Here is a 12,888-nt window from a genome sequence, read left to right as displayed (position 1 = left end):
ACTGTATTTTGAAGTTAGTAATTTTTGGTGAAGAAGTAGTTAAATGCATCTTTACTGGTGTGTGTAAGGCATTTTCACATTCATGGGCACTAATTGTGATGTGCAGATACAACCACTGTTGCAGATGATGCCAAACTGAATGCAAATGGATGGTGTCGGGAACTTGACTACTGCATAGAGCAGGTGTTTGGGGTACAAGAAATGCATTTCACTTCTTCCACCTCACAAGGTGGGGAAGATGGTAGAATAGATAAATGATGAGCTGGCACCCACTCTGAAGCCACTGAAGATGGGATAACCCAAGAGGATAATTCATATGCTGAAGTAGGAGCAGATGTCACTTAAGGCAGCTTGTCTGGCCATTCGGGTGCCAGTTCCGTAGCATGTGTCGGCAGTACAGGCTTGTCAGACAGCCTGTTTGTGAAATTCGGTGTTGCTTGACATCATAATTTCTTAGAAGGTGGAGAATTGCTGTAGGCATTGTGAACTGGGAGAATAAATCATTTAATCATTGGAGCAAACCCAAATTAAAATTTGATGTTAAAACCAACAACATGCCATTTTAAGTTGTCATCTTTAAATGAGAAGTCCAATATGAATCTAGTTGCTTTTACTAGAAACAAAGCAATCCTGCAACAGAGTTTTTGTACTAGGCTGCCTGGGCTACTTCACTTTAAAACTTCTGCAGTATTATGCAATTATTTTCCAAAACTTTTTGCCCCACATCTTTTCTTCAACTAAATTTCTTTTCCCCTTCCAATCTCTCTCTTGTCTTGGGTGAACCACCATGCTGGTACAGCTTATGGCCTTCAGTCCCAGGAATTAGCTCAGGTTTCTTCAGATGAGAAGTGTTTCCATGAATAATATTTGGAGGACTGTTGGTACCAGAGCTCCTGTCCTGCCTAACTTAGAGCAAAAGTTCTTAAAAATTCATGCAGGAACTATTGAAAGAGAGATGACAGACACTATTGCTATGCAAGATCAATGCATTGATTACAGATTAAAGGTCAAATTTACCAATTCCCTGTCTGAGAGATTAAAAGCTGTTATGAAAAGTAGAGTCTTATTTCTGAGCTGTTACGAGTTTGCCTTTAACAGATCAGTCAAATACATGCAATGAGGTTGTGTTACATTATTTTCTGTATGGTACCATTGCTTTGGGTTCCCTTTTCTCCTATGTTACATACCTTTTCATCATTAAAAAACCCCAAGTGTTTATTATTATTATTCTATGTCTTGAAATTTCATTTCTGCAATATTTTTCTATTTTGTACTGTATTCATAATTCAATAATATAGCTAGTGGTTTAGTAAAACACAAACACGGAGGTTATAGAAATGCACAGTTGAGCTTAGTGAAGGAAGATAAAGTCAGTTACATGGTGGCACAGTAAGGGGAAATGGAGAAAAGCCAGCAAGAGCCTTAAGGGTCTTTAAAAATCGGGGGTGGGGGTGGGTGGGGTGTGTATTTTTTTATTACTATTATTTTTGCTTTAGAGCATGAAGTACTTAGAAGGTTTCATCAGATTCTCACAGGTATGGTTTGTGTCACTTCTGAAAACCTGTTTGAAGATACCAGTAGCTTGGGGCAGCACACCTTCGGGCAGGAAAGTGCAAAGGAGAGTGTGACTGGACAGGAAGGAAAAATGAAGCTCTATACACAGGTGTATTTAAATGTAATTATCATAGGTTTGGGGGAAAAGGGTTCATCCTGGAAAAGGTATTTCCTTAAAAACTGATTAACTTAACATCTTCATATTAGTATTTCTGTACCTTTTCTTAGGGGAAAAACTGCTGAGGTCCTAGTAGCCCACCATTAGGTGAATGTTTCGGGGATCCATGTTGCTCTGAATTTCACATGATGCCCCTGAAGAGCTTTCATTTTCCCAGCAACCTAGCTATGCGTGTCATTTTACCTGCTGACTTGAAAGATTGAAGAGACTTCCCTTGATCACTCCAGATGGATAGCGGTACAGTTTTTAGAAGCAGAAAGCATCTAAGCTTTCTTAGAAAGCAGAAGCAGTGCTAACTGCAGAGTTTACCTGCTTTCCAGGACAAAGATGTCACAAGTTAGTTACCCATCTAAAAGCTCTGTAAGTATTTAAGCAACACTATAGTGGGATATATGGGAAAATTCCCTTTGAAATATTTAATCTTCAATATAGAAGGCACACATAAATCTATTTTGAGAATAAAAGAGTCCTTTGTATTCTAAATACTTCTTTTTCAGAAGGATTTTGTGTAAGGAATTGATCTGGCTTCCTCCCCCAGCCCCTGTGGGCAAAGCCACCAGTGGCTGAGAGACCTTCTTTAACACAGAGCTGCTTTTGAGAACAGAGAAGCTTCATCAATGCCACAAGAGCAAAATATGATATTTGGTCTCTGAAATACTTCCACAAAATCATTCTTTGTGGATCTAGGCTGTACATCAGAGAGAATTTTGTCTAAACCGATATAATATTAGGGAAGAGGGTTAAATAGCATTGGTATTTTTTTTATTTGGAGATAGTAATTTATCACTTGAAGTTGTACAATACATTAATTATTAGAACAGTTGGACCTATTGAAGGTTTCTGAAGTGAAAGCCACAAGTTATCAGATAAATTTAGAGTTGTGTAATTTTCTCATAACCCTTCACTTGGAAGCCTTTCTGCTTTCCAGTATGGGATGGGGTCTGGCAGCTGGGTTAACCCTGACCTCTTAGTGTTCTATATGCATTTGTTAATTTCTGCCACATTCTTTCCATTTAACTTTAGATTTGCTGGCAGCTGTTTTGCCTACTGCAATAAGCTTCATGGGCAAAACACTGAAACAAATATGCCTTTTATCAGGGATTATTTTGCTGAATAAGTTTAGTTCAGAACACTTGAAGGCTGAAAAGCATGGTGCAGAAGCTTCAGTCCAAAAGGCATAAATAGCTGAATGTCTGGAATGTATTTACTTCTCAGTCTAAGGAAAGAGCAAGTAATAGTTCAGGTGATGGACCGTAACCTTGCACACTGTTTTACCTCTGTAATTTGTTAATGATCCTAATTCAGCTACATAAGTGAACACAGAATCTGGATATGAATGTGTACATGTAACAGTAACATAAGCCTGCAGTTCTAAAACTTGGTTGCTGTAGTAGTAGCAACCTACAACTAAATTTTATGTTTAGCTGACTGATAAATGTGTCTTAGTAAATATTGAACAGTTGGGTTAGTTCTTCATATACAATAACTATCTGAAGCATAATTGCATTTGTAACTGTTTTAAGGAAGTGCATACCACTTAATTTTATATTTAGCACAGAGGATGATACTTCTGTTTTGTGAGACTTGAGAACGCTATATGGATGGCAGAGGATTCGCTTCCAAGGCCGGTATGTCATTCTCTGTCTAATCTATGACATGATCTTCCTAGACAATGGTGCTTCACCGTGGAAGATGTGTTTGATGAGAGATTCTCTGGTCACACTTTCTTCTATGGCTCAGAGGAAATGGCCTGAAGTTGCACTGAGGGAGGTTTAGATTGGATATTAGGAAACATTTCTTCACCAGAAGGCTTGTCAAGCACTGGAACAGGCTGCCCAGGGAAGTGGCTGAGTCACCACCCCTGGATGTATTTAAAAGACTTGCAGATGTGGTGTGTAGGGACATGGAATTTGTAGTGCTAGGTTAACTGTTGGACTTGATCTTAAGTGCTGCACTTGGTGATCTTTTCCAAACTAAATGATTCTGTATTCCAAGGTAACATACAGAAAGTGTTCTTGTAGTGCACTTCTGTCTCTAAGCTTTTCAGGTACTTCAAGAGATAACAGCATCCCTGTGCATTGCTGTGTGACTACAGCTCCAACAAAGAAAGGAGACCTTGAGAGTATATGCAAAAGACTGTTCTTCCTGTACACCTTTTTAGAGGAAAAGCAATGAATAAGGCAGACCATGATTCTTAGATAATTTAGAATGAATTTTTTTTTTCCTCCTGAAGGGCAAGACACAAAAGCTTCCAAAGATGTCTGACCCTACAGCCTCTGAAGTTGCAATGGGCAGGATACACTGATATTCAGCTCTTCTGAGCACTGTGATAGTGTCCAGCCTAGTTACTAGAGCTGAACACTGGCGAGCTGTGTTCTGTATGAATGGATTAGGCAGAATTTATTCACTGGTTAGAAATCCTACTGTGCAGGCTGTATATTTTTGAATGTAAGTAGCATCATGTTTTTGCTGTTCAGCAGGAATTTCAGGCAACCTTTGAAATACGTAGCCAATCAGCATTTGTTCCAAATGGTGCTTTTGTTGCCAAATTTCCAATTAGTGAATGGCATTTGTTAACTAGGCTCATTTGGCTTTATCTTGAAGGATAATGAAAACCCATCTTTTTCCTCATCTCCTTAATAGACACAATATAGACTCTTACTGAACTAAAAAAGGCAGAACTGAATGGAGAAAGCTGGGAGAAGTTATAGTTTGGGGAAACCCCTTAGGACTTACATTTTTAAGAAATTACTGTGGTTTGAATTCTGTTAAAGCAAAACAAATTTATAAAATAAGGGAGTTTGGCTCATACAGATGTACTGCAGAGTATTAGTGAATGCTGGAAGTGTTGTTCCCCCAGGTAACTGTTTGTCAAGGTAAAGGCAAAGTGTGCTTCCCTATGCATGGAGCTGTATTTTTTGTTGTAACACAGTATCATATGTTTGCATGTACATATGCATTTGGAGTGTCTTAGAAATATTTTGAAGCCTTTCTTAACGTCTTCATGAATTTTCATCTTTGTCTTTTCTGTGCACAATGCTAAATTAGAGACATATTTCCAGTTGTCCCCTGTCCCCGTCCCTCCCCTTTTTCTGTCATGGAACAGAAAATGGACTTTTTGCACTTGTATAAATCCCTTCTACTTCTTAGTGAACTCAAAAATACAGACTTCTAATGTAAGCTTTGATGTTTGTCACCTGGCAAGTACAATGTTTGCATAGCTCATGGAAATCAACACATTTTACTCATTTCCCTGGGTAATTGTTGCCTCAGGATCATTTGCCGCTGATAAGTAAGAAAGCATACTCTTAGAGTTCCTTTTTCTTAAACTATAGTTTAACTGTGTTGAGAAACGGAACCTTCATATTTGACTTTGACAGACTTTCAACATTCATTGTTGGCTGGAGTTTGGGTTGGTTTGCATGTTTTGACTTTTTTTTTTTTTTTTTGAGCCTTCTTTAGTATTGAAATGAGGAAGCATAACTACAGGAAAATGTAGAATCTTTACTTTGTTTACAAATGAGTGTTGTAGACGTACATCAACATGCGCATTTCCTGTGTATGACCATCTCACTTAGAATGAGGAGTGTCTTTTGATACTTTCTATGGAACATCCTCTATTTTACTTTAAAATGGTTACGAAGACAGTGGGAAGCAATCAATGTCTCTGTTTAAATGATCGTAATAGCTACAGAATTGAAATACAGCTTAGCATTTTTAACAGCATTTCAGGAAAAAGTACTCAGGAGGTGGTAAAAATTTGGGAAATTCCAAATAAAGATTTGGAAACCTAAAGATTGGATATTTAATTTTCTGTGCTTTGAAACAAACCCTACAAAGATAAAACTAGCCCCTCTGAAGGGAACATGTGTCTGTTGGTAATATGGTACCAGGTGTCTGATGGTTTGGGGCCTTATTCTTAGTTACTGTGGTGAAGATGAGCAGTTCCATTAGTAGCAATACATGTCAGTGTAATACTGGAGTGAGCATCCCAAATTCAATTTGTAAAGCTTTTTTCTATGATAGTGAACATTACAATTATCTCTGTCCCACTTGCAAAACACCCATGAAGAAACAAATCACTATAAAGATTTATCAGGTAAGAATAATTACTATTCCTATAGCTCCCCTAGGTGTTGTGGAGTGTTGGTGTGATGCTTTTAGGGTTTTGGCAGGATGGCAATGCAGCATTACTGTTTGTGTGCTCAGTCTGTTAGAATTGTTTGCTATGAAATTATCTTCTGTGCAAAGACAATATATTGTTTGTGAAAGTAATAAAGATGAAAGAACTGAGGTAGCTTCAGGACAGAGACTAATCTGGGGAGCAGTAGCTGCCCATGATGACAGGGAGGCCAGCGTGACTGTATTTTTTTTGCGGATCATTAGAAGTGATTTGAATAAGGAAAACTGGATATGATGCAGCAGCATGCACAAGGACTGCCATGGAAAGATGCTTTTCGCTGGAAAAGACTTTGAGGAAACCGAGGAATAAGAAAAGTATTTTTGGCAGTTACACTACAATGGATTAATGTTTCCATTTTACAATGAAGCAGTTCAGATAAAAGGGGAAGGTGCATCCATGAAAACAGAATGTGTTTGGGACCAATGAAGTATTCCTAACAGATGGGCAATAGAAAGCTGCAAGTTTTGACAAAGTCTGGAATTATAGTAAGGAATAAAATACAGTGCACGTGATGAACTTCAATGCTTGGATTCTTACTGACAGCAAGGAATCAGCGGAGAGATGCTGAAATAGAAGTGGCTTAGGGAGGAGACATTAAAGTCACTTTGGTTTTGGTTGTTCTTAGCTTGAGCTGGCAGTGGGTCACCCAAGATGAAGTGTTAGAAAGCCATTCAGATATACAGAAGTGGAGTGTGATAATTTGAGCTATGAATATGTGTCAGCAGGAATGGAGTGACAATTGAAGCTTTCTAAATGGAGAAAAGTTACTCAAGGACAGGGAAAAAAATGGTCAGTTTCTTTCTTTGAGGGCTTGAAGAAGAATGAGAGTCTTAAGTTACAAAAAGCTTGAGTGTTTTAAGACTTCATATATGTTTGATTTCTTTTAGACCCAACCAGAAAAAGGATCTGAATGGCCAGACTCTATGTCATGTCTTATGAAGAAACTGGAACAGTTGAACTTAGATATTGAAGAAGCTCTGAGTGCTGGCTCTTCTCCCTCCAGTACTCCTTCTACCAAAAGGCACAAGCAACTGGTAAGAATGTGTGTGTCGCATGATACATTTAGCTATCAGACGCTAGATGCTCAACAAGCATGGTTTTCAGATCTGGTTGTTTCTGAATAGGCTGAGGAGCTCAAGTTCAAGGGTGAATTAACTTAGTTTTCACTCAGTAATAACAAAATCTTTAATATTAGACAACCAGAGCCAAATAACCAGAGATGTCATAGGATGAAACTTGTATGTTTTCCATCAGTATGGCTTAAAATCATTAAACACCTTTTTTATAGGGGAATTTGAATCCAGATGGTTGCATTTGATAGTTTTTCAGGATTTAATATTGTTAATTTAAAGTTCCAGGGCTAGCCTATTTATACTTGCTATATTTATTTAAAGAGCAAGAGAAACACTATGTATCTTCATTAAGAGTTGAATTAATACTTTTGTTTATTTTATCTGAATACTTGATTTAGAGGTGCATTCCTCTAGTTAAGAATATTTTATGTTGACAGGTGTCATCAGTTGATTTCACACAGTTTCCCAAGCTTTTATTTTGAAGGCAGATGAGATTGAGGAGCAATGATATTATTTTAGTAATTTTGGAATAAGCAAGGTTTTTTATAAAAGGAAGTAACTGAAGATAGAACAATGTGAGAAGTTAGGAGTGTTTTTTCTCTGCTGTGGGCTATGATTAAAATGAGTTCTTAAGACAGAGTTATTTGGATGTGCAGCTCTGAATGTTACTGCTGCCTTGAAGTCCTGGAAGGTGAGCTTGTTCGAATGCCTTTGCCATTGCTACTGTTTCAATGCTGCTTCATTTTGTATAAGTAAATTCTTTAGATAAATGCCTGTGTGGATCGCAGTGTAAATGGTCATGTCTCTCAAGGTGGGATGTTCAGAACGTTGCATCTTAGTGATGCACTTTGCAGTATGTATTTTCATATTCTGTGGAGAGTTAGTAACATTTCTTTCTTACTGTACATGGAAGCAAGTCAGAACCAGCTCTGCCCAACTGAATTAATTTCATCATTAACTTTGCTATTAAGGGACAGTGTTCTGTCGTCTTCTGCTCAATGTCTTCTGTCAAAATACAGTGACAATGTAGTCTGCTTTTCTGCCTGAAAGTAAAATCTGAGCCATCAAAGTTTAAGCACTTGCCATTGTGAGGCTGTCTGTTTTTGGTAACCAGTGATCCAGATGCCTGTGATTTTATGGCTGTGCTGTGCCTACTCTACTAAGGCAAAGGCCATGGTTTGGTTAGGCATCATTCTTTTTCCAGGGTGACTTGAACACCATAGGACACTGGACTTCAAATCCATTGCATTCAATGAAAGCCAGGTAGCATGTAGACAGCAGAAAAACAAATCCAAATAGGCAATGTTTTCAAATGCTCTTTGATACTTAAGAACAGCATCATCAGAAGTGGTTGCATAGAGAATGCCAGCACCAGCATCCCAGATGCTTGTGCTTCTCTTACTGAAGCCTGGTGGCAAAATATCTTCTGAGTACAAAGGCCAGGACTTCAGGCACAGCCTTCTTTCTGGGACAATATTCCACCACTAAAAGCCTGTGCTAGTGCTACAAACCCGGTCATGCATACTATGCTGATAAAACTACCTCCAAGCCAGTTTGACTGGTCTTGGCACAATCGTTTCCCTTACCAATAGTTGCATATTGGATAAGTACAGAAAGGTTTCAAGGATGCTTCTAACATCAATGCCAAAATTATCCTTAATACGATATTTGAGCACTTTGCACTGCTTTTTATCAGGCCACGTTTTCTTCGCTCTCTGAAGCAGGAGGCTTGTTTAATTTTAATTGTCTGTGGACAGGCAAACATGTGAATCAGCCACATTTTTATTGTGGCCTTATGTGGCAGACTGGAAACATCCTTTAAACATCCAAGAGCTAATTTCACTACAGGAGATGGATAGGTCATTTAACACAAAGGTCTTCCTGATGAGACCAGCGAGATCAGAGCAAGAAAACAGTAGGGACAATCTGTTGTAGAACTGATGGGACACCGTTTGCTGTCTCCTGCAAAGGTATTTGTAGGACAAGGGTACGATCTGCCTAATTCAAACATTTAAGAATAATTTGCCTGAGAATTGGTTGACCTTAGTGTTCCTATATAGTCAAAGAGGAGAAATGCATCCTCCTAAATCTCTCAGTGAATTTAGTGGGAAGAAACTGATTTTGCAAATCTCAAAATCACAGTTGCAGTGGAAGAAATGCTTTTTTTCATACAAGTTGCACGAGTAATTTATCTTCTATCAATTCATCCCATTTGGTCCATATTTCTTACAATAGCTTGTAATTTGTTCCACACTTATAAAATGTTTTATTCTTGTCACTCACAATGAAATTTGAATAGGAAGATCTATCTCAGACGTGTTTACTAGTAACTGTGTAAATTTGGCTTCTATAAAATGATGAACCACTTATGGGTTCTTCATAAGTTTTTATCCTATTTTGACTATATAAACTGGGAACTGATGCAAGAAATTATAATTGAAAATTATTTTGGTGAAGTGCTCACAGATAACAAGGACAACTTGTAGACCTGAGGTCTGCAAAGTAGGTGACTACTGTATGAGTAGCAACATGCTTGTTGGAGCTGCTGCTCTGGAAATTGGTCTCTTGAGAGTGTGGGCAATTTTTAACAGATGACAGAATATTTATTTCTTAGGGCAAATGGTATGTCTCAGAAATGTATTATGTAATTTAATAGCTAGGTTGAGCCAATTGGTTTTCTACTGAAGGATTATTTGTTCATGGAAGTAACTGATATTTTACTATTATTTAAATGTTCCTGTTGTGAAGGTATCTTGTTTATTAATAGTGGTTGATTAAACAAAAATTTTACAGGAAGAAGACTAAATATTTGCTAACTACAATAGACTGAGTGAATAAATGTTATTGGACTTACCGGGTGAGAGTAGGGGGTCTTGCAGTATTTTGGTGAACAAATTTAAGGTGTTTTCTAAAACGTAACAACTTTTAGACAAATAGTAAGAGGTGGTCTGTCTTTACATCTGTGTAAACTGCAAGTTACTGCTGGTCAGTTTTTTATAGAGCAATAGTATGGGGCATTAGCGCCGGCTGGATGACTCTGGATGATCCAGAAAAGATATTAAAAATAATTATCTGCCATCAAACATTTTTCTGAAATATTCTCTCACCAATACTATAAATACATGATTTAAATACAAAACACTGAGCTTTCTGAATATACTAACAGCAAAACTGCTAGCTTTGGAAAACTGCAATTAATAGTACTGCTGCTCTAAACCTGGTACTGTTTCTATGGAAAAAGTCTTTCTTAGCAATATGGAAGGGGTAGTACTTTGTAAATGAGACAGTAGAGACAAAACATTCCTGCTGTAAACAGTGTATTTCCATTTGATGCCTAGTACTCTGTTTCAGTACAGAAAGAACAGCAGAGCTGAAGAATGAGAATCACACTTTTCAGTTTTAGTCCTTTATCATTCATGGATAGTGACAGAGAAATCCTGTTTGATTACCTCATCTTACATTAGAGATTTGACTTCCATTGAACAAAACTTTACCTTTAACTTACACATTCTCTTAATTCTTTTGCAGTAGTATATTATTTCCCAATTGGGGGGGGACACCACATAAAGATTCTTTTGTCAGCTTTTCAAAGCCTCCTTCTTTTACATCCCTAAAAATAAGCTACCTGAGAATCAGACAGTTGCTGTTAAAGACCGGCAGCAAATTTGTCCTCTTGTGAAGGGGAGCAGCAGAAAACGGGCTCATTTTGATTGATTGTACCCAACAGCCTGGAACTGCTCTGCAGTGCAGCACACTCATGATCCTGGTTCCCCAATTGTTATCAGCACAGATCCTGCTGGGTTGCAGCATGAGTTGCTCCTTGCTCACACACCTGGTTGCTCTTTGGAGGTGAACCAGGTGGGGGAATGTTGGGCAGTTGGTCTCTTACAGGCATTGCATTCAGTGTTGGCTAGGTACCTGTGGGACCAGAGTTAGGACTCACATCATTTAAAAAGCGTCGTGTGAGTGGAGCCATCAAGTGAGATCTCCCCAGGTTTGGGGGACAAGGAAAAGTGGGTTTGGAAGGTTCAGAGTCTGTAATTTGAAAATGAGAATTTGTTGGGTCTCTGTTTAAGTTAGAAAAATGAATGTGAAATAAAGTGAAAAGATAGTTTTAATAATTTGAATAAAACCATTTCTCTTTCTGAAGTAGAGGTGATTCAGTTTCTTGATATTTAGGAAGGTGTGCTACTGTTTATTCGTTCTCCAGTTGTGTATAGTAGCTGTTAAGGAAACCCCTTCACATAATAGCTGGATGTCTAATTTAGCAAAATGTAAAAATGATGCAGCAGGTGGTTTTAAGAAAAAAAGAATTAAGGCCAAATGTTTACCATAAATCACAGAAAAAAAGCTTTAAAGAGATAAAATTCCAATGTTTTTATCTTGCAGTTCACATTAAAAATATTTATGACTTGCCTTTATTTACAGGGTTTTTAAAATTCTCTTACAGTGCCCTGTTCAAGTGGAGACAAGGTTTTATGGAGATCATCAAGAAAAGGGATCTTGGAAAAATAGAAGAGCAAACTACCAGGATCAAGACTGTTCACCTTACCCAGTGTCAGCTGGAGCACGACCTAAAACTGATGTAAGTAGCTAAAGCATATTTATAACATTCTCTAGCTGACTACAGTAACCTCAAAATTTACTGTTTATCATTAAAAATTGTCCTTGCTTTTCTGAGAGGTAATATGTTCTGCAAATATTAAACTACACGGTGGAGTTTGGTTTGCAAAACAGGTACAGATAAAAGTTAAGTCAGTCTTGAGTAAATGAGACTGTGGGGCTGTGGGATTCATCTAATCTGACTTTAGATGACACTAATGAAGACTTCTACATTTGAATGAGTCACTTGGATTGCCTTCTCACAGTCAATGGAAAGAAGCAGGTGCTTGTAAAGAGTAATATCTCTTGTCTGGAGGTTGCACATGGCTGGATTCCGGGCATCAGAGCCACTACTGCATCTTTTTCTTCATTTCTTATTTTATTCCCTATTTTTAACTGATAATAGAAATATTTATTTTGGGCTTTTTCACAAGGTGATGCTGTAGTCTGCAATCCAAGTCTGTTAAAATCAGAAGGTTTTTTCAAAAGGCGGTGATTCACTTTCTCAATAGCTAATTGTAAGCTATTTCAGGATCAGTGTCTTGGTTCCAAAATGCAGATGGGCTTTGTCTCTCTGTTTTAAATTATTTGAGTGCCAGCAGTGTCCATGATCATCACACAACATAAAAAATGGCTGCACTAGATTAAATCAAAGGTACTCATAGTCCAGTATCCTTTCGTTGGCAGTGGCCAATGCTAGATGTTCAGGATAGAAGTGCAAGAACAGGGTAAAGAGATAGCAATCCATCTCAGCTTCCTTTGAGGTATTTATCATGCAGACACGTTGAAGCCGAACACTGTATTGCAATTTTGTGATTAAAAGTCCCCAAGGTCTTTTTTGCTACTAGTTCTGTCTTTTGTATTAATTTCTTCTTTTGATATTCAAAGCGTCTTGTATCAATGAGTTTCAAAGTTCTAATTGTGGAATATGTGAAAAACCACCTATTTCTTGTAAATTTGCTACTGGATTATTAATTTGAGTGTAATTCTTGTACTGTGAAAAACGGAACCTTAGGAATCTTGTAGGAACTAGTGAATACCTGACACTGGATTGTTTTTTTAAGTGTGTCTGACTGTATTTAGTGGTATTGAATTTTATCTGCCTGTTTATCTTGCACTCATTCAGCATCCTGAAGTCCTTTTGCAGCAATTGGCAGTCAGTTTTTGTTTTTATTAACCTCTGTAATTTAATATCATCAGAAAACTCTATCCCTTTTTATTCCTCCATTTTCCAGATAATTTATGAGTATATTGAACATACATCTGTGAGACTGTCAGGTAATATCTATCCACCATAA

General features: G+C 37.7%; 1 protein-coding gene across 2 annotated transcripts in view; it reads left to right on the top strand.

The window, feature by feature from the left end:
* STARD13 (StAR related lipid transfer domain containing 13) overlaps positions 1-12,888 on the top strand; it is a 312,260-nt gene that overhangs the window by 84,807 nt on the left and 214,565 nt on the right. For both annotated transcript variants that reach the window (XM_080377503.1, XM_080377500.1), the window contains 2 exons: positions 6,803-6,949; positions 11,439-11,573. In XM_080377503.1, coding sequence (XP_080233629.1) covers positions 6,803-6,949; positions 11,439-11,573 — 282 coding nt within the window. The remainder of the gene's footprint in view (positions 1-6,802; positions 6,950-11,438; positions 11,574-12,888) is intronic.

This window comes from Falco punctatus (assembly GCF_963210335.1).
Source record: "Falco punctatus genome assembly, chromosome: 2".
Lineage (NCBI taxonomy): Eukaryota > Metazoa > Chordata > Aves > Falconiformes > Falconidae > Falco > Falco punctatus.
This window is presented reverse-complemented; position numbering and strand designations above follow the sequence as displayed.